This window comes from Eschrichtius robustus, chromosome 18, assembly GCF_028021215.1.
Source record: "Eschrichtius robustus isolate mEscRob2 chromosome 18, mEscRob2.pri, whole genome shotgun sequence".
Classification (NCBI taxonomy): domain Eukaryota; kingdom Metazoa; phylum Chordata; class Mammalia; order Artiodactyla; family Eschrichtiidae; genus Eschrichtius; species Eschrichtius robustus.
Genome location: NC_090841.1, coordinates 67266602 through 67293701, shown reverse-complemented (window position 1 = coordinate 67293701; position 27100 = coordinate 67266602). Strand labels below are relative to the sequence as shown.

Sequence of the window (27100 nt, the reverse complement as noted above, 5' to 3'; positions counted from 1 at the left end):
TGTTACTTTTCCAATTAGCATTCAAGACCACAAAATGAGAGGGACTTCCCTGATGGCGCGCAGTGGTTAAGACTTCGTGCTCCCAATGCAGGGGGCCCGGATTCGATCCCTGGTCAGGGAACTAGATCCCACATGCATGCCGCAACTAAGAGTCTGCATGCCACAACTAAGGAGCCTGCCTGCCACAACGAAGGAGTCGGCGAGCCGCAACTGAGGAGCCCGTGAGCCGCAACTAAGGAGCCCGCCTGCCACAACTAAGACCTGGTGCAACCAAGTAAATAAATATTAAAAAAAAAAAAAAAAAAAGGAACACAAAATGAGGGACTAAGGATGCCTGATGCTAAACGTTTCTGGAATCTAAGAGTCACTGTCCTACAACCTTGGAATGTTACCTGATCCCTCATGAAAGTCTGCAGGAGAGGCCTGCTTCCTACTGTGATGTTCTAGTCCAGATGACCAGACCCAATGCTTGGAGCCTAGAGCATCCCTTTGGTTGGGGATGCCCCACTCCTGTCGTCTGCCTCCCCAGAACTCACTCCTGTGCACGTCCGGCTCACACAGAGTGAGGCTAAAGGCACTGCTTCAGTGCTGACAGTCTGCTATCTACTCAGTGCCCCCCACTGATGATCCCATCTGACAATGAATGTGAAGTAGGATGGGAGGTGATATTCCAGAAACTGCCTAAGAAGTCAAGAGTGATAGTACCATTATCATTAAACATAAGGAAGTCTGGGTATTACTGATTATTACCTGTTTTTTATGGACCATCAAATTCACTGGTTAACTGCATCTGTTGCCTCTTATGCATCATATGCAGGTGTTCTTTACCTATTTCATTACTAATCAGCATCACTGGACACTGTGGTGTCTCCTGACAACAGTTACCATCCATAAGATGAGTGAAGTCAGCTCACTGTCACAGGCTACAGGTTAACCTTAAAATAACCCTGCATTCCTTGAGATTATATGCAGCCAAAGGTTTTTCCTTTGAGGGATGATTCCCTTATCATTTTATAAAGCCACACCCTAACATTTATTGAAACTCAGCAGGGAAAGATCAAAGAAAGAGAGAAGATGAAAATGAGAGAGAAAAGCAATAGAGGGAGGAAGGAAGGAAATAAAGCTAAGGAAGGAAATATTAAATTACTAAGGAAGGAAAAGCCAATCAAACCTGGAAGGAAGATACTAGACAGATATCCAGAGGCCCAAGCTTTGTGTGCAAAGTCCAGATTTACTGTGTGAGACTTACTAGTTGTTTATATGCAGTTATCTCAGCCCCTGATCCACTTTTCTTTCTGTACTCTCATCTGTGATGCAAAGGCTGGGTCTCTGCAAATCACATTTCAGAAGACCTTTGGCCAGCTGGCCTTTGTTCGGTTTTGTCAGTAGGGGGCACTAGAGGGAGACTGAAGGTGGGAATCAGAGCTAATGGTCTACCTGGTTTCTGCTGCTGCTGCAGCAGCATCTCAGCAGTGGGACCTGACTCCAGCTCCCAGCTTCTATTAGCACATGGAGAACTAGCCTCATTGTGCTCCCCCACAAATACGGCCAGCAACTAGGCAGTGACCTCTCCTTGGAGCTCTGAGCACTGACTCTTTAGAGCCTCTCTTCTGAGTTCTTAGTTCTGGAGATCTGTCCTAGGACACAGCAGCTGCTTCCTAAAATTAGTACCCCAGTGTTTCATTTTTCTAGCCCTCCAATTCCTGTGTAACAAATTTCCTATATTAAATCCTTTCTGTTGAAATAGTTTGTTTTTCTCACTAGGCCCTTTCTTCTCATGGACTCCCCTCTGACAGCAACAGCTGAGAAATTCTGCAACCTTAGCCAACCTCGTGGCAGTCTAAATGAAAGGCTAATTTTTTGATTAAGGGAATCCAAAAATGCTGAAACAATTGTGACACAGCCAAGATGACCATCTTCTACCTCTCTGAAATATGAAGCCATAACTTGGGTTTGGAATATTTTCATGGCCATCTTAAAAAAATGACAGTTTAATAAACTTTTAACTCATTATTGACCAGAGACATATAATATGTCTTTTGTTACCTGAATATTATTGACCAGAGACATTTCAGTATTCACTTACATAACAAATCGCTGGCCACAGGCATTAGTTTCTGCAAAAATCCCCCAGTCGATAATGTGTTAATATGAAAATATGAAATTACTGGATATATTATTTAATAGCACATTCTGAAAGTATAGTTAAGTACTTGAGTTATTGTCAGGAATGAGAGGAGAAACTAAGAGAAAATTAAATTATTGGAGGTTCCTTCCTATCAAGTTTTACAAGGAAGGATGTGTTGAAAAACTGAACATAAATGGAAACAACTGAAATTCCACAGGTGAAGGTCTTACCATTATCCTGTTGCTGTCAATAATGGTGGGCAGTCTGTTTGTGATGGTTAGCACAGTGCACTGAACAAATTTCTCATGGATTTTTTTTGTATTAACTCATCAGTTCTGGAAACAAAGAAGTTGAATTTAGTTCAGTAAAGACAGAAATAGCAGACTTAAGACTTAAAAAAAAATCACATATTTTTATAATGTTTTAAAAAATCAATACTTTAAGACATAATCTTGTTCCTAAAAAGCTAAGTATAAAAAGTCTTGGAAATTTACTATTTTTCATAAAACAATGGAAAATAGTCTTCCCTCAAAATTGCTTGAAAGTATCAGGAGCTGGATTTAGGAATCTAGCTCTCACAGGATACCTAATAACAACATTAACACTATATAACATGTTTTGGTTTCTTCTTTTGTTTTCTGGAATTAATGTTAACAAGAGATATCTTTCGGGCAAAGAGAACACTTAGAAACATTTCTCAGCATCACTAAATGTTTTCCATTTACAACATTTAAATTTTGGATACCAGGTTTCATGGACCTCAGCTCCATACCTTGGGTCCACATTTGATGTGGCTTTGTCAATAATCAATATCTGATTTTTCCTGAGAATAGCCCTAGCAAGACACACCAGTTGTCTCTGTCCAGCACTGAAGTTCGATCCTGATTCTGCTAATTCAGTATCCATTTTACCAGGAACACCTTTGATGGCTTCTTTAAATTGTACCTGTGGATACAGAAAGAACATTTTCCTAAACAAACTGCTACTGAAGTAGACAATCCTCTTAGACATTTAAAAAATAAATATAAATATATAAATAAACTGAACTTGTAAGGCACCGTATTTCTATCATCTTAAACATTTTCAAAGTAACCTACTGCATGTACTGTATCTACCAACCAGGTGCCAACGCCCCTCATAGGAAGTTAACACAGATGTCAGATGGTTTCCACATTTTATGGAACCTTCTTACTTTTCAAAAAGAAAGGCTGGTGTGGGCTGGAAAGAGAGAGTGAAATGCAATCAGCAGATGGGGAAGAGCTTTTAGTAGAGCAGAGCCAGCAGTAAATGAAGTAAAAGGAGAGCCTGCTCACCTAAATACAAGGCCCAGAGAAATGGAAATGTGACCTGTCGCCAAAGCCAGGACTGAATCACGTGGTTCCTGATGCACAGGCCGCTGATACCCAGATTTCTCTATCTTGGTTTTCAGTATGATGAGACATACTTGTGTCCTAACAGAGGATCAACGTATCAATGTAGAACATAACATAACTGGGTGATTTCTTCACAGTTTTGACATGACATAGCACTCTCAATTGTAAATTCCAGTATCTAAGCTGTTTTGTTTTTGTTTTTTAACAGAAGCAACACATCGATGATTCATTTCCAGAGTTTTATCTACTGTGCTCTTTTAACCTTCGAGTGATAAAGTGCTTCATCTTCTTCAGTCATTACTTATGCTATACTTGTAGAGCTGCCCTTGCTTTTTAGGTGCCCTAATTGGCACCAATTTCTGATGAACTTTCTTCAGTTTACAGTCAGCTGGCTATTCTTCAGTATAAGAAAACCATATTTCAGCATATTTTGAAAAGTAACCAAGATGAGACGGGCACCATTATTAGGACTGTCTCCCTTCTGAATGTCCATCTCCACCAAGGGAGAAGGAGGAGACAGAACTAAGAGGACCTAAAAAAAATTTTTTTAAAGCATCTTTTTCTTTAAATTGAAGTTCTTAAAGAGGAAAACATAGTGGTGCCCTCTCTCTTGCAGGCCAACTCTATGAGTTTGGGTTCACATGTCCAGTTTGGCATCATTTATTAACCAATGACTGGGGTTTTTAGTTCACTTAAAAACTGACCTCATTAAAAAAAAAAAAATTGACCTCATTGCTTTAGTGGTACGTCTTAGAGTGAGAAATCATCCCATCATTCTGTTTCTCTGGGAATTATTTCTTTATGACATTTGTATGTTTTTCAATAAAAGATGTGGTAGGTTTTATTTTAAAAAGTCATAAAGAAACAATTCCTAGAGAAACAAAATGATGGGATGATTTCTCACTCTAAGACATATCAGTAAAGTAATAGGGTTAATTCCAGAAGCAATACATGGAAACCACACACTTCACTTTGTGAAATAAACTCATGTTTATTTCTTTTTACAGAAAGTTCCAAATGTAGTTTAAATAAAGGTAGATCTCAGTGTTGTCTACCACTTCCACCACCTCATCATTTTTAGAATTGAGAGGCTACTAAATTTTATCTAAATTTTGGCTCCTACAGATGAATTAAGTATAAGTTAGGGCCAAGTTCTAAGATAGTTTTCTACAGGATTTGTCTCCCAATTAACATTTCCTCTCTGTCCAAAATTCTAGAGTAATTTTACTACCTGAGAGTCTGTTAAGAGAGATCTCGAGCTGGGAAACAAATAGGAAAATAATTTACCAGTACTTACAGTTTTTTTTTTTAAGATGTCACAATTTCACCATTAAATCTGTTCTGTGAGTTCAAGAGCAGTGGACCATCCTTCTTTCTTTATATTTAATGGGTAACTGCTCTCCCCACCTCTTCTCTTCTAGAATTTCACTGTAGAAAGACTCACAAGCTTAAATGAAATCAGAGGTCCACTGCTTCTCAAGTAGGAGAAGGTGAAGCAATCAGCCTGATCTAGGAAAATAAAATCCCCACAGTTGCTGGAAAGAGGGGTAGTTTGTAAAGACTCAGTGCCGACATGCCTTCAGAAACCAGAATTCCTGGCAGGAAATTGTCAGGCCTCCAAATCTGCTTGCTCACAGTCAAAGCTCATCTATATATTACAGATTTCAGAGCTTCCCTGGAAGGGTGACACTAAATGACAAACACACCAATTCAAAACAACAATGTGAACAATCAGTCATTTGGATATGTGTAAAAAAAATTGTTTTTTTAAAGAAATAAGCCACACTTCTCAGAAATGAGATCAATCAAACATTTAGTACCTATTTATTAAGTGCTTACTTTTTAAAAAGAATAAGACTGAGCTAGGTCCTATGAGAAGTTAGAAGTCTGTTTATGGTTTAGAAGTCTAGATACAATTTCTGCCATTAGTAGAATCAATATGCAAAACTAGGACCAATACACAAAATAATTTGTATCAAAATATACAAACCAACAGCAACTTAACAAGTCAAAATCCTTTTCACGCAAGGGTGAGGAAATTCAAAGAAGTGGGCCAAAGGAAAACATGACACAAATAACAGAAAATCTTCTAGAAATGAACAATCCATATAAAAACTGAGCAAAAGCTCCAGGGTTCTCTTACCTGCATTCATGCTGCAGCATTAAAAGGACATGATCGCCAATAAATAACTATCATCACATTCCAATTATATAATTTACCTTTATAGACACTTTCTTATGAAACTTTATAGCATTTTGTTGGTATGATCTCATTTATCTTTCAGTGAATAATGAAAAACTACTATTGTCTCCACTTAGTTGATATTCCCTAAGACCAGAGGAATAAAATGAACATTGCAAGGTAATTAAGGTAACTAATTCACTAGGTCACTTAGTAGAATTTGAACTCATAATTGTAACTTCTAGTTTAGTGCTCTATTAAGGACAAGATAATGTACCTAGTTGCTTTGGGTTCTAGAGAAAAGCTAAAATGAAAGCATAAGGCATTATCTTGTTGGTTTTCACCACCATTAATATACATGTTTCAATTTACACATGTACCCATGTCATCATCAGTGTTCTCCTTGGAGCTAAATAAAGTCAGTTAAACCGATAAGCTCCCCTTAATTACCTGCGCTGCTATAAATGTACACAGACATATACTGATGCTAACAAGTTAAGAACATTCAATAAATTACCTCTTCTAAGGCATTCCACAGTTCCTCATCCATATGCTCATTAAAGGGATCCAGATTTTTCCTCATTGTTCCAGTGAATAAAACCGGTTCCTAAATACTCCAAAATAGTGAATGTTATTACCTTAACCTCTTTTCATCATGTTTGAATACTTACAGAACAATTAAAATACAAAACAAACCACCAAAATTCCCTATAAATTAATAAGGTTGCAAATGCTTTTTTACAAAATAGTATCTCCAAATTAATTTTCCACTGTACAAAGTATGCTCCAAAATATCTTCTGGATGATTGAACACTAACAAGAAAGTGTGGAAATGTGTCATCTTAAGAAGAAGTTGAAGAAGAGAAAGGAAGATTTGATTTTTTAAAAATACCTTCCTGGTAATACCTGCTCAGAAAAAAATGAGGATATACTAATTTGAGGAACTTTACATCAAGAGAGCTAGATAAATTGATTGTCAATCCTGGTGTGATACTGGGAAATACCAACAGCATGATTAGTTGAGGTTTGTGCCTCAAAGCAGAATTGTTAAAATTTTTGCACATTGGCACTGAAGAATGAACTAGGATATTTTCTCCATTGGTACAACAGCCTTCTGGGATGGGGAATCTCTCCACATGCGTGAAAGGAACATCTCCATATGTTCAAAGAGAATGTCGACTACTGGGGCCCGTGGCACCTCTGTTCATGAAGAGACTGCCTCTGATTCTGTATCAGCTGATCCCCACATTACCTCACCTGTGCATCAAGATGACAGGCCTCACAGAACATCATTACAAACTGCAAGGGCAGGATAACCTGAAACCCATTGTGACATGAGCTATAATAAAATTGTTTTAATTTAAAAAGCTTTTCCTACTCATCTGCTTTGAGAGGAACCACAAGGAAATTACTCTGGAAATATATGCCTTTCTGGGTTTCAAGAAAGAATCTTGTACATAGGCTTATGCAGGTCATTTAAGTTTTCTTCTGGAAGCCTCTAGTAAGCCAGGGCACAAGAATATGGGCAGCAGAGAAGAGCCCAGTTGGCTCCTTTCAGTGAAGGGGATAGAACAGTGTGATGCACACATGTGGGAACAAGAGGAGATCTGACTCTTCCACAAGTGCCCGGGAACTGCTCGGAATCACCAGCCTCAAATCCTGCCTGGTCTTGGGGCTGGACTATTCCTCCTCACTTCACAAAAGCCTGAGAAGAAAGATGAAGAAGGCAGACATTTCTTTTCTCTGCCCATGAAGAATGACACTCAGAGAGCCTCCTGTACCTTCTTTCCCTATTGTCTTAGTTTTAAGTCTGGTGAGAGAAATGGATGCAGAAGACACATGGTGTGCCACCAAAAAAGATGTATCCCTGAGCAAAATCCAAAATTAAAAAGACATTATAAAGGGAGCTTTATTTGCACAGAGTTGATTAAGTGGACAGTATGCCTCCAAAGCACTGAAAATCACTGGTCGTATGACATTTCAAAATGATTATTGAATTGAACTGAAAAATCCCTGGAGCCAAATTTAAGGTCTCCCTTAAAACTCTCAAATTTAGGATCAAAGATTAAGCAACCATGTAAGCAAAGGTAAGAATTCCTTGTCAGGGGAATAACCATCATTTTACTTAGATTTTTATGAAAACTTTTTACTCCTTGTAATGATTACCTCTAGGATTCTAACATGCAAGCGATTTCTCTTCCTTTAGCTGTTTGCATGAGGTTTACACAAATGACGTGGCCGGTCGAGGGGAGGCTGGTCCCCAATATTCCTCCCTCTCCCCTGACTCTCCTTCACCTTCCCCCCAGTGCTCTAAACCATGGGCAGGATTCTACTCTGGGGCCCAAATGAGGGCCTCTTCAAGGACTGGTATTTGAGGAGATAAAGGGCCTGAAAGAGGCCAGGTTAATGAACCAGCTTTGAGCCCAACTGGGAGAAGTGAGACAGGGTCTCTTTGCTTATAATAATGACAAGAACGTTTCTTTGCCCATCACATTTTTTCCTTCAGGCCCCTCTCATAGAGCAAATTTACTGCCTGTAAGAGGTCTAAGGCTTGAAGTGTCCACCTGGTTTATCGAAGTACACTCTATAGAGGAGTTACTTGAGCTAATCCACACAAAACAAAATCTCTTTGTTTTTAAAAGATAGACCTTCTTGAGCAATGAATGGGCTCACAGTATCAGCACGTTTGGGAAGGGTGGTTTTTGTCGCTCAAGAGAACAGGGATACCCACTTAAAGTTCAATCACCTATTTCATAATCAAAGCCTCTCTCTATTGTCACCTCCCTCACCTTCTCTTTAGGAAACTCCTCAAAGGGGATGAAGCTCGCCAACGACTGGGGGACGAAAGTGGCATTCTTTGCAGAAAGAGGAGTCCCTCACTTCTGAGCCCCTGACCAATGCCTGCAGCTGCTTCATTCTGAGCTTTAATCGGAGCCCTCAGACACTCTTTAGGCCTTAAAGAGGTCCTGCTAATTACCATCAAACCACTTCTGATTGTCATAAAAAGAAAAAAAAATAAGTTTAACGATTTCCCACTGCAATAAGGGTCCTCACTTAAGTCTATACTGTCAGTCTAAAAGGACATATTGGGCAATTTCACGTGTTTATTTAGCAGTATTTGACGGAAGAACATAGTTTAGTAAATAAGAATACTTCTCTTTGTTATGATATGCCAAATATGTATTTCAAAATCAGTAAAATTTCAATGAAAAGTTGAATGAAAATATAATGATTTTTTAGACAGGAATCAGACAGGAAAAGGAAATTAAAGGTATCTAAATTGGAAGAGAAGTGGTAAAGCTGTCATTATATATAGAAGACGTGATACTATATATAGAAAACCCTAAAGACTCCACACAAAAACTACTAGAACTGATAAATGAATTCAGCAAGGTAGCAGGACACAAGATTAACATACAGAAATTGGTCGCATTTCTTTACACTAACAGTGAAATATCAGAAAGGGAATGTAAAAAAACAATTGCTTTTAAAATCATATCAAAAAAAAATTAAAATACTTAGGAATAAACCTGATGAAGGAGGTGAAAGACTTTTATGCTGACAACTAGAAAACATTAATAAAGGAAACTGAAGATGATTCAAGGAAATGGAAAGCTATCCCAAGCTCTTGGATTGGAAGAATTAATATTGTTAAAATGACTATACTACCCAAAGCAATCCACAGATTTAAGGCAATTGTTATCAAATTACCCATGACATTTTTCACAGAACTAGAACCAATACTCCTAAAATTTATATGGAACCACAGAAGACCCAGAATTGCCAAAGCAATCCTGAGGAAAGAGAACAAAGCAGGAGGCATAACCCTCGTAGACTTCAGACAATACTACAAAGCTACAGTAATCAAAATGGCATGGTATTGGCATAAAAACAGACTATGGATAAACGGAACAGAATAGAGAGCCCAGAAATAAACCCACACACCTACAGTCAATTGATCTTTGACGAAGGAGGCAAAACTATACAATGGAGAAAAGACAGTCTCTTTAGCACGTGGTGTTGGGAAAGTTGGACAGTGCATGTAAATCAGTGAAGTTAGAACACACCCTCACACCATACACAAAAGTAAACTCAAAATGGCTTAAAGACTTAATCAGAAGACATGACACCATAAAGCTCCTAGAAGAGAAGACAGGCAAAACATTCTCTGACACAAATCGTACCAATGTTTTTTTAGGTTAGTCTCCCAAGGCAATAGAAATAAAAGCAAAAATAAACAAATGGGACTAATCAAAGTTACAAGCTTTTGTACACCAAAGGAAAACATAAAACAAAAAGGCAGCCTATGTACTGGGAGAAAATATTTGCAAATGATGAGACTGACAAGGGCTTAATTTCCAAAATATACAAACAGCTCATACTACTCAACAACAACAAAACAAACAACCCAACTGTAAACTGGGCAGAAGACCTAAATAGACATTTTTCCAAAGAGGACATACAGATGACCAACAGGCACATGAAAAGATGCTCAGCATCACTAATTATTAGAGAAATGCAAAGCAAAACTACAAAGAGGTACCACCCCACACCAGTCAGAATGGCCATCACTGAAAAGCCTACAAATAACAAATGCTGAAGAGGGTATGGAGAAAAGGGAACCCTCCTACACTGTTGGTGGAAATGTAAGTTGGTGCAGCCACTGTGGAAAACAGTATGGAGGTTCCAATTCCACTTCTGGGCATATATCCAGACAAAACTATTATTGAAAAAGATACATGCACCCCCTATGTTCATAGCAGCACTATTCACAACAGCCAAGACATGCAAACAACCTAAATGTCCATTGACAGATGAATGGATAAAGATGTGGTACATAAAATGTAAAATAGATAGCTAGTGGGAAGCAGCTGCATAGCACAGAGAGATCAGCTCGGTACTTTGTGACCACCTAGGGGGTGGGATAGGGAGGGTGGGAGGGAGACTCAAGAGGGAGGAGATATGGGGATATATGTATACATAAAGCTGATTCACTTTGTTATACAGCAGAAACTAACACACCATTGTAAAGCAATTATACTCCAATAAAGATGTTAAAAATAAATTTCTGAAAAAAAAAAAGATGTGGTACATATAGACAATGGAATACTACTCAGTCATAAAAAGGAATGAAATAATGCCATTTGCAGCAACATGGATGGACCTAGAGATTATCATACTAAGTGAAGTAAGTCAGAAAGACAAATACCACATGATATCACTTATATGTGGAATCTAAAATATGACACAAATGAACTTATCTGAAACAGAAACAGACTCAGAGATATAGAGAACAGACTTGCAGTCGCCAAGGGGGAGGTGGGATGGCTTAGGAGCTTGGGGTTAGCAGATGCAAACTATTATATATAGAATGGATAAACAACAAGATGCTACTGTATAGCACAGGGAACTATATTCAATATCCTGTGATAAACCATAATGGAAAAGAATATAGAAAAGAATGTGTGTGTGTGTGTGTGTGTGACTGAATCACTTTGCTGTACAGCAGAAATTAACACAATTTTGTAAATCAACTATACTTCAATTTAAAAAAAAAAGAATGATTTATTGTAACATCAACTGATTGAAACTATACTTTTCTTTAAAGCCAGCAGGCAATTTTTGAAAAATGTCCGTTTAAATATGTCAATGTATTTTATGCATGGTGTTCATTTTGGTTTCTACTCATTCTACCTTCATCACTTGCCAAATAAGAGACCATTATGTTATCTTCAAAAGGTAATAAAAGTGCTCACAGTAGACACATACTGCAAGAGCAGATAAGGGCAAATTAATGATCATTTCTGATAGATATGATTATTTAAATTACCCACCTCTAAGCAATGAAGTTAATAAATTAATCTTATAAATAAGTACAGGCAGAACACTTCAGTGTAGCGATTTATGGTAGGACACACAAACTTCATGTAAATATACACTAAATTTACTGGCCCATGTATATTTTTTTTCTGAAGGTAAACAATTAAACCTCATTTAATAAGAGTTAGCTGGCACAGCAGAGTCAGGAAAACAAATACTCTTATTCAATGTAATATTTTAAATGGAGTGCTAGCTTCAAAACTGTTTTCATCATGGTTTAAAGTTTACACTTCTCTAATTTAATCCTTTGTGCCATATTCAGTAGTAATTTTTTCCTTTATTGCTAACATAACACAAGTTCATATTAGGCGTGTGACCCCAAAATGGCCACTCTAAATTAGAGCATTTAATGTAGTAAATTGATCATCCCTCAACACAACTGCAAGACTGAAAACTGTAGTCTTACTGGATCTTTTGCATACTCTGCTGGAAGACAAGACCCTCATTATCTTAAAAAGAAACCCTACCCACTAACCTTCTAAGCTTAAAACAACTTGGGATCAAGGCAAAAGCAGTACAAGTGGTTACAAATTAAGCAGATAATACACAACAGTTTGCCCTATTTCAGTCCCAAACTGGGAAACTGCCCTCTATTAAAATCTATCATCAAAAGCAGCTACTGCTGCTGTTTCCTAAGAGGTATGTTCTCATTTCTAATTGGAGGACCTTATTGAAGGGTCTACTAGTGTACCTGTTTCAAGAATGAGGGAATCATCTGAAATCACTTTAAATCTTGGTTTCCCGCTTGCTCTCCTTTTTTAAATCCTGTAGCCTCTGAATGAACTGATCATCATCCATACTCAGAAGAAAAAAAGACTCTTTGCCAACAAAGGAAAAAGAATTTAAGTCCCATTAAGCTCTCTTTCAGGGGCTCCAGGGAGCAGTTCCAAGGGATTTAATGAAGACTTCAGTGTCAGAGACAAAGGGCCGACTGCATTAGACTAGAATCCAGTTGTATATCTTTACTAGTAACAGCACATCCGCCTCTTCTTTCAGTTTTGTTCGCAACAAGAAAAAAAGGGAAATAAAACCAGGTAACCAGGGAGAAGTCTTAAAGAGACAGCTGTGGTTCACCTTCTTTAACCTACTGAAGAAAACTCAGGGAATGTAAATACCAAAAGAGCAGAGTGGGCTGTTTAAAAAAATACTTAGTTTTTGCTTTGATTTAAAATAAAACCTGTTAAATACAAAATATCAATCTGTTTAATCATGATAAAGATGATGGCTGCTGATCTGTGTCAACCCTTGGGCTGCAATCATAAATACTGAATTTGCATGGAAGCCCTCTTCAACTGAAAACATTTTCTTTGTGCCAAGAGGACAAGGGCCTCTAGGTGTAGAGGATCATTCAAAGAAGTTCTGAAATCCATTTTTCCAGATCCTTTCAGATAAGCAAGCTACTCCCTGAATATAATCTCACCTTGGTGTCCTTTCTGGGGAACATACTTAATTACTTCAGATGGTGAGCACAAATGCTGAATACATTTCATCTACCTGTTTTGTTTAAGGAAATAACCTAGGAAGTGCTTCCATTTTTTGCTTATTCCTGAAATTTTAAACACAGTTTGAGGAGTTCATTCTTACAAATACAGTACTTGTTTTTGAAAGTTCCCCTCAGACCTCCAAGACTGACTGTCACCACTCCCCTGCCTCTGGTTCCTATGCAGGTCTTTGCTGCTATAACACCTTCCCCAATTCCGACATGCTCATGGGGGGGGGGGTCAACAGTGACGGCGATAAGCCTGGGAGAGAGAACATCCTGGAAGCTCGCTGCTACTCCCAGGATCACAGGGAGCCAGGGAAGATGATGGGGGCCTGGCCCACCTAAGCGGGGCAACTCAAAGAAACAGCACTGGGCTCCCCCTCTGCAGTTTGCTCGCAGTTTCTTAGGTTCCCTAAATCAGGGTGTTGAGACACATGCAACACTGCTTCCTACTCATTTTAGGAGAAGAGGGATGTAAGCTTTCTGCACTTAGATAAGTAACTTCAAGTAACCAAACGACCAGACTTTCTCCACCTCTGCAGCCAGCTAGACGTTGTAAAGAGAAAGCGCTCTTGGCTCTAGAGGATAAGAGTTTGAGTATCTTCTCCTGACACTTATTAGCCCATGACATATAAGTGAATAACACATTTCTAAACTGATACTCTCCAAATGAGGGACATAGCATTAGGAGTAGTATCTTCCACCTTTGCTCTATACTTACTCACTTTTGTTATGGTTTGGAGAATCATTTTGAATGGGGTGGTAGGAAAAATGGGGAAAATATCTGATGAGAACATCATTAAGTTCAACAAACATTTATTGAAAAAAAAATAAATTTGGAGTCAGACAGTTTTAAATTCTGATTCTACTGCTATTTGACTCAGGGTAAGTTATTAATCTCCTCAAGACTCAGTTCCCTAAGTGGAAAACAGGGCTAACCCTGTGGGGCTGCTATGAGAATCTGGAACAACAATGAAGCTCCTGGTGTGATGCTAACATGGACCAGGAGCCCAGCCCAACAGGGGGACAGTGAGGGGTGGTGTCTGTCAAGCTGCAGGTGCAACCAATGGATCATGATGTCAATTTTGTACCTCATGACCATCATTTTGTCTTTCATATGAACTAGAATAGAACTGATATAATAGAAAATATCAGAGTACAGAGCAAGAGTAATATTGTTTTGTGAAATTTTTGTTCCTCTCTGTGTGCGCGCACGTGCACATACACTTGAAATCATGATATGAAGCAGTTCTACTGTGTCAGCGGTCAACGGTGCGTTGAAGTCATTAGCAGAGAGGTTAGCTTCTCAGGTTATGGAGTCAGAAATCTCCTTAAATTAAATTTGAATCCTGTTTGTATATTTTGGAAATTAATCCCTTGTGGGTTGCATCATTTGCAAATATTTTTTCCCATTCCGTAGGTTGTCTTTTCATTTTGTTCATGGTTTCCCTTGCTGTGCAAAAGCCTTTAAGTTTAGTTAGGTCTCATTTGTTTATTTTTGTTCTTGTTTCCATTACTCTAAGAGACAGATCCAAGAAAATATTGCTGCGAATTATGTCAAAGAGTGTTCTACGTTTTCCTCTAGGTGTTTAATAGTCTTTAATTCATTTTGAGTTTATTTTTGTGTATGGTGTTAGAGAATGTTCTAATTTCATTCTTTTATGTGTAGCTGTCCAGGTTTCCGAGCACCACTTATTGAAGAGACTGTCTTTTCTCCATTGTATATTCTTGCCTCCTTTGTCTTAGATTAACTGACCATAAGTGTGTGGTTTTATTTCTGGGCTTTCTGCTCTGTTCCATTGATCTATGGGTCTGATTTTTGTGCCAGTACCATACTGTTTTCATTACTGTAGCTTTTTAGTGTAGCCTCAAGTCAGGGAGTGTGATTCCTCCAGCTTCCTTCTTCTTTCTCAAGGTTGTTTCGACTATTCAGGGTCTTTTCTGTTTCCATACAAATTTAAAAAATTTCTGTTCTAGTTCTGTGAAAAATGCCATTGGTAATTTGATAGGGATTGCATTAAATCTGTAGAATGCTCTGGTAGTATGGTCATTTTAACAATATTGATTCTTCCAATCCAAGAACACAGTACATATTTCCATCTGTGTTGTCTTCCATTTTTTTCATCAGAATCTTAATAGTTTTTGGAGTACAGGTCTTTTGACTCCTTAAGTAGGTTTATTCCTAGGTTTTCTTTTTTTTCTTTTTTGATGCAATGGTAAATAGGACTGTTTCCATAATTTCTTTCTGATATTTTGTTGTTAGTGTATAGAAGTGCAACAGATTTCTGTATATACAACAACTTATACAGCTCAATATCAAAAAACCAAACAACCCAATCAAAAAATAGGCATAAGATCTAAACAGACATTTCTCCAAAGAAGACATACAGATGGCCAACAGGCACATGAAAAGATGCTCAGTGTCACAAATTATTAGAGAAATGCAAATCAAAATTACAATGAGGTATCACCTCACACCAGTCAGAAGGTCCATCATTAAAAAGTCTACAAAAAATAAATGGTGGAGAGGGTGTGGAGAAAAGGGGGCCCTCCTACACCATTGGTGGGAATGTAAATTGGTGCAGCTATTATGGAAAACAGTATGGAGGTTCCCTAAAAAACTGAAAGAGTTAACATATGATCCAGAAATTCCATTCCTGGTCATATATCCGGAAAAGATGAAAACCCTAATTCAAAAAGATACATGCACCCCAATGTCCATAGCAGCACTACTTACAATAGCGAAGACATAGAAACAATATACACACATGCGCGCGCACACACACACACACACACACACACTGGAATATTACTCAGCCATAAAAAAGAATGAAATAATGCTATTTGCAGCAACACAGATGGAGCTAGAGATTGTCATACTAAGTGAAGTAAGTAAGACAGAGAAAGACAAATATCACATATCCCTTATATGTAGAATCTAAAAAAATGATAGAAATAAACTTAATTACAAAACAGAAATAGACTTACAGACACAGAAAACAAACTAATGGTTACCAAAGGGGAAAGTGATGGGGAGGGATAAATTAGGAATTTGGGATTAACAAATATACACTACTATATATAAAATAGATAAACATGGTCCTGCCTTGTAGCAAAGGGAACTATATTCAGTATCTTGCAGTAACCTATATTACAAAAGAATCTGAAAAATTTACGTATATATAACTTTTATATATATAATATAAAATCACTTTGCTATACACCTGAAACACTGTAAATCAACTATACTTCAATTAAACAAAACCAAACACACACACACACAATTTGAATCCTGGCTCTGCCGCTTACTTGGTAAGTGGGGTAAGCTCACAATGCCTTGGTTTTTAAATCTGTCAGATAAGGATGACGAGAGAATTGTGAGGATTAAGTGGCAGATGGTGGGAAAAGAGGCTAAAACATGTTAAGGATTCTGCGATTGTTAGGAATTATTATTAATACTTGTGTAACTTGTCAGGGCCTGCAACAAGCACTAGAGCAACAGAAATGAGAGACACAGGCCCTCTCTTCAAGGAGAGGAAGAACATAGTCAAGAATGTGGGGAGGGATGAGAAAAAAAATGCCGGAGGTCTTGGTGGGGAACTGGAAAGTACAGGTGGGTACAGGGTGGTAGTCAGGAAAGAACCTGGTGGGAGGGGAGCCAGAAATCAAAACAATACAAAAAAGTGATATTCTCTCTTCTTGTTCTTGGTAGAAAATAATTAGATACATTTCTCTGTTAATGCTTTTCCCCAAAACTCCTGTGTTTTTTTTTTTTCTTTACTCTTTAAATTTATATAAACAATTTGGTTTTTTTTTTTAGAAATGATAATTTTGTATATTAAAAAAACATAGGTTTATGTTTATACTCTTTAGCATGTATGAGTTATTTGGAGAATACAACTTTTCATAGTGTTATCCATATTTGAATTTCCATATAGGCTGCAATCCTGATGGAAACAATTTGGTTTTTATTATAAGGAATAAAGAAAATCACCAAGGATCACAAAAACATTAACAGAAATTAAAGAGCAAAGTCAGTCCAGAATGTGTTACTCTTTTTATATCAATAGAAATAATACCTAAAAGTTTAGTGCCCTGATCCTTAAGAACAATGATAGTTCCTATCAACTGAGTGTTCCCAAGAACCAGGCATGGGCCACAAGTGTTTTCACACCCACTTACATCTTCACAGCAAATCTGTGTGGCAGTAGTTCCTAGACCTGGTTTAAGAATGAGGAGGACTCTGAAGCTTGGAAGCCGAGTGACTTCATCAAGGTCACACACTCGTATGAGGCAGAACAGGAATAAAGATGTAGGTCATACTGACACTCAGTCTACGCTCTTAAACATTCTATCCCTGGATGCCTCCTGAATGATTTCCTGGGACGTTTACACATTGCACAGTGTCTACAGATTCTCTCTCTCTAATCAACCAACACTGCGCCCTGGAGACAAACACATAAAAAGTGGAAAATAAAGGTTCTGTGTTTACAGTGGTTGGTGATCATTATCTACATGGATACAAAGCTTAGCACTGTTCTATAAACACACTCTGGAGTGTGTACACAGAGCATGCTCAAAAGCAGAGTGGAAACTGATGGAACAGAACCAAAACCTGGTGATGTCAAGGTATATTTAGTCTTTGCTCAGATGTGCTTCCAGACATTTTCGGCAGAGCCAAGAACCATCCAACCTTTCTTTATTTATAGAGTTCTTTACGTACACAAACGTACAGCCTTTTCTTATTAAGAAACATTGAAGATAATGCAGGGCACGCTTCCAGATCCTTTCATCCGAGAATATGAAAGGACTTTAGAGACATGCCCATTATTTCTACTAAATAGTCTCATTTGGCCATTTCAGAAATGGGTATAATCAAAACTTAAAACTTGGGAATCTAAACTCATTTATTTTCTACTGTAATCACTAAGTCATGAATCTAATAGCCAGAGGGAATCTTTAAATACAGGGATTATATGTACTGAAAAGTTATTCCCATTTTTCCTGAAAGGGATGTCTTAAAAAATTTCTTTTTAATTGTAGTAAAATACACATAAAATTTACCACTTTAACCATTTTTGAGTGTACAGCTCAGTGGTATTAAATACATTCACATTGTTGTACAGCCATCACCACCATCCAGCCACAGAACTCCTTTCATCTTGCAAAAATGAAACTCGGTACCCATTAAACAACAACTCCCCACTTCTCCATCCTGGCAGCTCCTGGCAGCCACCATTCTACTTCTTGTCTCCATGAACTGACTACTCTAGGTACCTCATATTAGTAGAATCATACCATATCTGTCCTTTGCGAATGGCTTATTTCACTTAGCATAATGTTCTCAAGGTTCATCTGTGTTGTAGCATGTGTCTGAATTTCCTTCTTTTATAAGGCTGAATAATATTGCATTGTATATATATGTACCACATTTTGTTTATCCATTCATCTGTTGATGCACCCTTGGGTGCCTCCACCTTTTTGCAATTGAGAATAATGCTGCTATAAACATGCTTGTACAGAGAGCTCTTCAAGACCCTGTTTCAATTATTTTGGGTTTATAACCTTATGCAGAATTACTGGATCGTATAATAATTCGATTTTTAACTTTTTTGAGGAACTCCATCTTGTTTTCCACAGTGGCTGCACCATTTTACACTCCTACCAGCAATGCACGAGGACTGTAATTTCTCTACATCCTAGTCAACACTTGTTATTTTCTTTTTTTTTTTTTTATAGTAGACATCTTAAGGGGTGTGAAGTGGCATCTCATTGTGGCCTGAAAGGAATATCTTGATTTCAAAAATACTTAGAGTAATTCCAGGTATTTTAGAGACCAGGGGTAGGTAGCAACAGCTGTACTCAGTCATAAGACACAAGTCCACGTTCTCCTTCCTTTGGGTGCCATGTTCGATATGCTTCCTAATAAACAGGCATTACAGAGCTCATTATACCCACATTTCAGGATGAACATTTGCCTGGATCTTTTTGTGTTGTCCCCTCTTTGTGTTTCTCATCTCAAGAGGGTGTTTTTCTGAGCTTCCCTTGATGGCCAGATAATTGTAGAGAATTAAAAAAAAAAAACACTCAAAATTAAAAAACAAAATCAGCAAGGCTGTCAAAGCAGAGGGCAGGATGGAAGATGAAGGGACAGGGCCTATGTTGCCCTTGGGTATATACCTGTAGGATAGTAATTACTCAACAAATATTCACTGAATTATGTGGGGTGGGTGAACCATAAGGAATGGCAGGAGCTTCTCCTGTGCATATAATCCAGTCTCTAAAACAATCCCTGAAAGTCATACATCTTTAAGAAGCAGAACAAAAGAGAACAGAAGCAGAGCCCAGGAAGAGAAGGTCAGTTCAATGCTCCACCGTCACAGCAACTGTGTACAGGGTCTCCGGGAAGCACTCCACATGTACTGACTTATTTAGTCCTCACAGCAGCTCGATGAGTTGGTCCTGTCAGCTGCCTTGTAAGGGGGAGAAGACTGAAGAGCACAGAGATGGGATTCCGTGGCCTGTGCTCTTCCTCATTATTCTGTACTGCCTGCCTGGTTAATCATTTATTAAGGGTTGAATTCTAAAAGGTTCCCCAGATCATCAATACACCCTGTAATTCTCAAAGCTCCACAGTTTCACCAAGCCTTCCAGGGAGATAATCACCTTTGAAAAAGTAGCTTTATTTCCTACAGCAAAATTCCATCTTTAAGACACTTAAAATTCGTGTTTCTCTATAGGAACCTCTCCAGTGCTAAACTAATCATTTATCGTTTTGTTCTCAGTATTATGTGGTTATCAGTGGATAAAAATGTGGCACCTGAGGAAGTATGAGTCCAGAAATCTGTCTGGGTCAGTTATTAAATCACATGCACACAAAACAAACGAAAGAACAAACCAACCAACCCTGGTATCTGCTGAAAGTATCTGCTGAAAACACCTGCTGCTAAAAATATGCTCTATTGGGGGAAAACGGATCGACACTTTCATGCAATTTGAAAAAACTAATCAACTTAAAAGCAATTAAACTTAGGTGCCTTATAAAAAGAACATGTGAGAATGTTCTGATGTGCATACCTGAGGTACAACTGACATTTTCTTCCTTAAATGGTGAAATCCAATTATGGTTGTCAAGATCCCGTCAATGGAAATTTCACCTTCAGGTTCTAACAGTCTAAAAAGGGCAGCGATGAGGGAACTTTTTCCAGCTCCTGTTCTTCCCACAATGCCAGCCTGTAAAGAGATCCATCGGGATTAAGAATTCACAATATGCAACAAACCTAGGAGAAACCCTGGCTGTTGAAGATGAATTTTTAACGTTCTATATAAAGAGCAGTCTACAAGTTTCTCAACCATGGCACTGTTGACATTACGGGCTAGATAATTTATTGTTGGGGGGTCAGGGGCCTGTCCTGTGTATTACTGTAGGATGTTTAGCAGTAGCCATGGACTCTACCCACTAGATACCAGAAGCACCTCCCACATTTTGGCAACCAAAAATATCAGATACTGACACATGTCCCCTGGTTGAGACCCCCTAGTCTCAAAAAGAGTTAAAAATAACAGAATCAATCTACTGGCAGTGAAAAGCTAGCAGTCTCTGGCATGGACATATATACACTACCAAAAGTAAAATAGGTAGTGGGAAGCAGCCACATAGCACAGGGAGATCAGCTCGAGGGGTGGGATGGGGAGGGTGGGAGGGAGGGAGATGCAAGAGGGAAGAGATATGGGGACATATGTATATGTATAACTGACTCACTTTGTTATAAAGCAGAAACTGATACACCATTGTAAAGCAATTATACTCTAATAACGGTGTTAAAAATACATATATATATATATATATATAAATAAAAAAAATTTAAAAAAAAAAGCTAGCAGTCTCCTAAGTCAGCGGTCCACACCCTTTTTGGCACCAGGGGCTGGTTTCGTGGAAGACAATTTCTCCACGGACAGGCGGGGTTGGAGGGGTGGGGGATGGTTCAAGCGGTAGGTAGTCCGAGCGAGCGATGGGGAGCGATGGGGAGCGATGGGGAGCGGCAGACGAAGCTTCACTTGCTCGCCCGCTGCTCACCTCCTGCCTTGCGGCCCGGCTCCCTACAGGCTGCGACTGGTGCCAGTCTGCGGCCCGGGGGTTGGGGAGCCCATCCTAAGTGGCCCATAAGAAGTTCACTTCTAAATTAGCTTTATTCCTACTGTCTAGGCATTTTGACCTTGAGAATTATGTGGGTAATTTTACAGAGATGTCAACAAGTCAAGTAAGAAGTGTTATACATAAACAAGTACTCATTTTCTCAGGGATCTATTATTTAAGAGGAATTATTCTTTGGTAGAGAAACTAAATCACTTTCTGATGTTAAGTATCTTAATTATACCCTATCTTGAAAGGAAACATCTTAAAATTATAAAATGCAGGTCTCAGTGTCGTAAAAGACAGTAGCCAGCAGACAAAATACACATAATGAGATCAACAACAACACAAACAACATTGGCTACTTACATGGGACCTTTCCTCTGAGCAGTTCAAAAGGCGTTTTATAAACAACTTAATACTTACAATTGCTCCTTGGAAAGATACATGCAAGTTTCAGTCTAGTTATTAAAGCCAAAGTAGAGAGAAATTAAGTGCATTAAGAATAAGATTAAGGAATCAATATAATGCAGGTAAAATGCTGGTCAGGAATAAAACTATACTGTAAAAACTGGCTTTTAAATGTGTGCATCCAAACATGTACTATACAGAAACTGGCCTTTTTTATCAATAAGCTTGCCCAACTCTGTGGTGGGAGCTTCCCAAGAGATGATTTCATTTCTATTCAGAAATTTGGAATCGATGGGGGGTGTAAGACATGCTTTCAATCATTTGTAAATTTATTCAGCAAATTTTTAAAACTCACGGCTTTAAACAGAGAAGAACTAAGTCTTCCTGAGCATGTAATCAGAATGCTGGGAACTTTTCATATTTTCTCATTTGAATGCCTCCAAAGTTTCGAATTTTTGTCTGTAAAATCAATCATAGCATTTCAAAAAAGAATTTATCTCTATAGAGATTAAATGTAAGAAAAGTGAGCTTAGCTAATTTTATTATTTTGTAGCCATTTTATACCTTATGTTAAACCTTAATATATGTAATATAGATGGGCCATTCTCTGCATATAGGCAGGCCCTAGTGCGTGTATATATATATGACTCATGTGTTCTGTGTACAGGCAGACCTTGAACATACTGTGGATTTGGTTCCAGACGACCACAATAATGTGAATATCACCAAATAAAGCAAGTCATAAGAATTCTTTTGTTTCTCTGTACATATAAAAGTTGTGCTTACACTATACCGTAGCCTACTAAGTGTACAATAGCATTATATCTGAAAAACAATGTACATACCTTAATTTTCAAATACTTTATTGCTAAAAAAAAGTGCTAACCATCATCTGAGACTTCACTGGGTTGTAGTAACATTAAAGAATGCTGACCACAGATCACCGTAACAGATATAATAATATTGAAAAGATTTGGCATATTGCAAGAATTACCAAAATGTGACACAGAGACAGGGAGTGAACAAAGGCTGTTAAGAAAAATGGGGCCAATGGACTTGCTTGATGCAGGGTTGCCACAAATGTTCAATTTGTAAAAAATGCATGCTCTGTGAAGCACAATAAAACCAGGTATGCCTGTATTTCTGGGTGTTCTCATATGTAAACCAACACACATCAGGACACAGGCAAGAACTGTGTCTGTGAGAATGTGCATATGTTCCCATACTATCAGCTCTACTGAAACTGATCCATCTGTGCAAACGGGAACATTTGTAGACTCCTGGTAAATGGCAGAGATATGCAGGGGCACCAAGGGCTGCTCACAACCACAGGACTGTGAGTGCCTAAGAAAAAGGCAACTCAGAGAAAATCTGCTCTGGCTATTTCTACCATTCAGTTATCAAAATACACTCTGGAAGTCTTTCCCAGGACACCAATGGGTTTTTCCAATTGCCCGTGGAGAGTGTCACCAGTATCAGTAAGTTTACATTCCTAACGCCAAAGACGCTTGGAGACAGTCTTATTTCAGTGTTTTGTGACATACCCATTCTATTTTCTCAAACAGGCCAGGGCTGGCCTCTGACTAACACACCAACTTGTTAGACATTTGCACCTGGATCTCTCTTCATACGTCAAACTCAACATGATCAACACCCAATGCCCCACACAAAACAGCTGCTTCCTCTGACTTCCCCTCTTTACTCTCATTACTTCTTTCTCAGGCTCATGGGCTCACAATGTCCACCTTACTTCCAGCTTTCCCTGAGTCCAGCATGGTGCCAAGCCCTGCAGATTCTACTCCTGCAATGTTTCATGACTCAATCCCTCACTGAGTCTCTTTCCTTTGAAACTCTTTCCTTAATCATAATCAGTGCAAATGAATTTGAAAAGTAAATTCTAGCTACACCCCAGCACTCTGATTAAACACCATTCTTAAGATGTTGATGTTTTTACTTTCTAGACTTGTATGTTGATGTTCTTATATACTTAAACAGAATGGGATTAACATGAACATACTGTTGTAATCTGCTTTCATTCAGTATTTCATAGAAGTATTTATTTTAATGGCTACATAATATTACAGTATGCGTGATCATTTATTTAACAAGCCCCCAATTTCCGGATGGGCAGATGGTCTCCAATGTTTTGCTATTATAAACAACTCTGTTAAATATCACTGAAGCTAAATCTTTGCAAACAACCTTCATTATTTCCTTAAGAGAAATTCTTAGGTGTGCAACTGATAAGAAACAGGTATGAACATTTTCAGAGGAAGCTGTTACATAGAGCCAACCTACCCTCCAGACATATGATAATAGTTTGTTTTCTTTTTTTTTGGCCGTGCTGCATGGCTTGGGGGATTTTTAGCTAACCATACAGGGACTGAACCCGGGCCCACGGCAGTGAAAGTGCAGGGTCTTCACCACTGGACTGCCAGGGAATTCCGGATACCACTTTCTACTCCCAGTCGTAAACCTAGGTGCACATTCGCAAACCTAGGTGTTGTAACTTTGTTTTAATTGACATCAGTTTGATTCCAAAAAGTGGAATCACTTTCCCTGACGTCTTGCCGGAGGCCCAGCAGCTACTGGCTCCCTGCCTTCCGCATCTGCCCACTCTGGTCCACGCGCACCCACTTCTCAGACTAAACTCCCGAAGGTGGCTCTGTGCCCTTCACTCCACCCCGGGAAGTCTCCGCTACAAAACTGTCCCCGCTTACCTCTCCATCCTCCATCTCCACGAGGCAGCTTCCTTAGGGTTACTAGGTAGTTGTGATGGCTGAACGTGAAAATGTGTGCTATACACCTGGCAGTTCTTTTCCCTGAATGCTCTGCAGGTGCCTAGTTCTTCATTCACTGATTCAGGGCATCGTGCCTTTGCTCATGCTGGTCCCACCTCCCGGAATGCCTTCCACATGCATTTCCACCTGCTGAAACCCTAACCATATATCACTAAGTCTGCTTCACCGGCCTAATTCCTCAGAAATGCTCTCCCTGACCCCTCCTGTGGACTTCTCTCAACCCTAATAGACGTGATACCATCTTTTTCTAAAGTTCCATAAAAATGATGACCTCCTTCTATCTTACAAAGCTAATATGGCCTTTTCCTTATTTTTTCAACTGGACTGTATGTGTTGACAGTACGACCTGTATTGGATTTGCCTTTGTATTATTTGTATTACCTGTGGTGTCCTGAGACAAACAGGCATTATGTAGGGAGCTGAGATTTTTAACTCAAGCTGGAGAAATTTATGGAAAATTGATTACCATAGTATTTAGGTATATGATAAGTTGGACAGAGAAAAGACATGGCAGATGGATCCTACCGCCATAAATACAATTGCAAATGGCCAACCTCACATTTTCATGCGGCAGACAACTGATACAGTGTAAGTGGTTACGGTCATTTTACACACTATGAAAATGACAACAATCTTTGTCCAGGCATTTACTCTATGCTGGTCTCCATGCTGGGTGCTTTAAGTGTCTTATCTTGTTCAAGTTGTTCAACAACCCTAGAGGTTAGGTCCTATCGCTTCCATTTTGCAAAAGAAAAGATTGAGACTTGGTAAGATTAATTAGTCTGCCCGAAATAATGGAGCCCGTAAGTCACAGGACGGGACTCAAATACACTTGCATCGGCCTCTTTTCCATTCTGCTGATGGCCTCCTTATCACCTGGATGGCCTGGCAGCTTATTATGCCCCTCTGTGTAGCTAGAAGAGAAAGCGGGGAGAGGTGTAGCTGCAGTTAAAAGAACAGGCCTACCATATGGATCCTATGCCAGACAGTTAAAGCATGACATGGACACAGGTACCTGAGCTCAGGTGGGCTGGCTGTCAGCAGGAAGAACTGGCACCCACAGCTGGGCTGGGAGAGAAACCTGCAGCTAAGTGGGCACATGGTGCCTGGGAAACAGGCCAGACAGACCCAGTGCCCTGCTTCGGGCAGCAAGAGTAATTTTTGATCCCGTCAGGTGGTGGAAGAGCTGCACATACACTGCTACACTGGGCTGTCTCTGACTCCGAGCCCAGGCAGGGCCGAGCCTGTGGTGAAATACCTATAGTGCCCCCAGGAGGCTGGTGTGGGGAAGGCCAGACAGCAGGATGAAAACTGCCTGTGATGAAGACAGACTCCACTGAAAAGATGCAAATAAATGCACTGGAATTACACAGAATTAGATTATAATGTAAAGGCACGATTTGCAGAATATAAAAGTAAGTAAATTTGTAGGGTAAGTGGCACAAAACTTTCTAGAGCCGCATGCTAAGACACAAGAGGGGTTAGGTGATTCATGAGCTCAATTGCAAACTGTCAAAGGACATTTCTTGGAAATCACAGGTTATCAGTCATCAAAAATTGCCTATGGGAGAGAAACGACTTTACTGGGAGGTCTTGTTTAAATGTGATTCTGAGTCAAGAAGTCTGGGTGGGCCTGAGATTCTGCATTTCTAAGAAGCTCCAGGACCCACCAACCACCATGAGGCAGCTCACCACACAGGGAAAGAAATGCTGGGATCCCCATTCCATGGTCGGTTTCCAAGAAAGATTCACCTACAATGTCACTGATCTAATCTGCATCCAAGAGGAACAAAGAGTCCCCCTGCCACACTGACGAGGAACCCAACAGCAGATGCAGTGCTAAATCTTAAGCTGGATTTTAAAGAGGCAAATGGCTTAAACAAACCTTTTCTCTTGAGTTAATGACTGCTGTCAGGTCCTTCAATACCAGAGGCCCATCCAAGCTGTACCTTAAGTTAATATTTTGAAAGAAAATCTTTCCTTCATGGGGCCAGGCTGGTGGTAGACGATGAAAGAAGTATTTCCAGGGTGCTTCTTTCTCAAGGTCTGTATATTCAATCACTCTTTCTACTGAAATCATCTGCAACACATACGACATCACATGAGTTACGAAGGGAAGGTCTCATTCATGGATGTTCAGAGATTGTAAATGAAGCATTCTGCTTTTATATCTTTACATCTGCGTTTCTATGGTTAAGAATATCTCAGGTCTTAGCAAACACAAAGGACAGAAGTAGGAGTTTGATGAAGCCTTTGATGATTTGCAAACTTGTTTATGGCCTTGTAACACTGTCCTTTACAGCTACTTCCTTCAACATTGTATTAAAATTAAAGAATTAGAGAAATGAATGCAAAGATCTTATTGATCCACTTTTCACACCTGAATAAAAAGCAAAAGAATTTTGTTAAAGAAAAGAATACTGATGGACGCCCATCAGTAATGTGTTGCTACAGAAGGGCCATCGGTTATAGACGAGCAGGACTGGATGGTCATCACACCTCACTTTAATAATTAATCACGGGCTTCTCTGGTGGCGCAGTGGTTGAGAATCTGCCTGCCAATGCAGGGCACACGGGTTCGAGCCCTGGTCTGGGAAGATCCCACATGCCACGGAGCAACTGGGCCCGTGAGCCACAATTACCGAGCCTGCGCGTCTGGAGCCTGTGCTCCGCAACAAGAGAGGCCGCGATGGTGAGAGGCCCGCGCA

The 27100-nt window shown here is 39.2% G+C and overlaps 1 protein-coding gene across 1 annotated transcript in view; it reads right to left on the bottom strand.

Moving 5' to 3' along the window:
- LOC137751878 (ATP-binding cassette sub-family C member 4-like) overlaps positions 1-27100 on the bottom strand; it is a 144621-nt gene that overhangs the window by 25186 nt on the left and 92335 nt on the right. The window contains exons 17-23 of the mRNA XM_068526525.1: positions 26278-26472; positions 20124-20279; positions 6201-6290; positions 4799-5190; positions 3442-3579; positions 2901-3073; positions 2359-2463 (exon numbers count right to left, since the gene is read on the bottom strand). Coding sequence (XP_068382626.1) covers positions 5146-5190; positions 6201-6290; positions 20124-20279; positions 26278-26472 — 486 coding nt within the window. The 3' untranslated portion in view covers positions 2359-2463; positions 2901-3073; positions 3442-3579; positions 4799-5145. The remainder of the gene's footprint in view (positions 1-2358; positions 2464-2900; positions 3074-3441; positions 3580-4798; positions 5191-6200; positions 6291-20123; positions 20280-26277; positions 26473-27100) is intronic.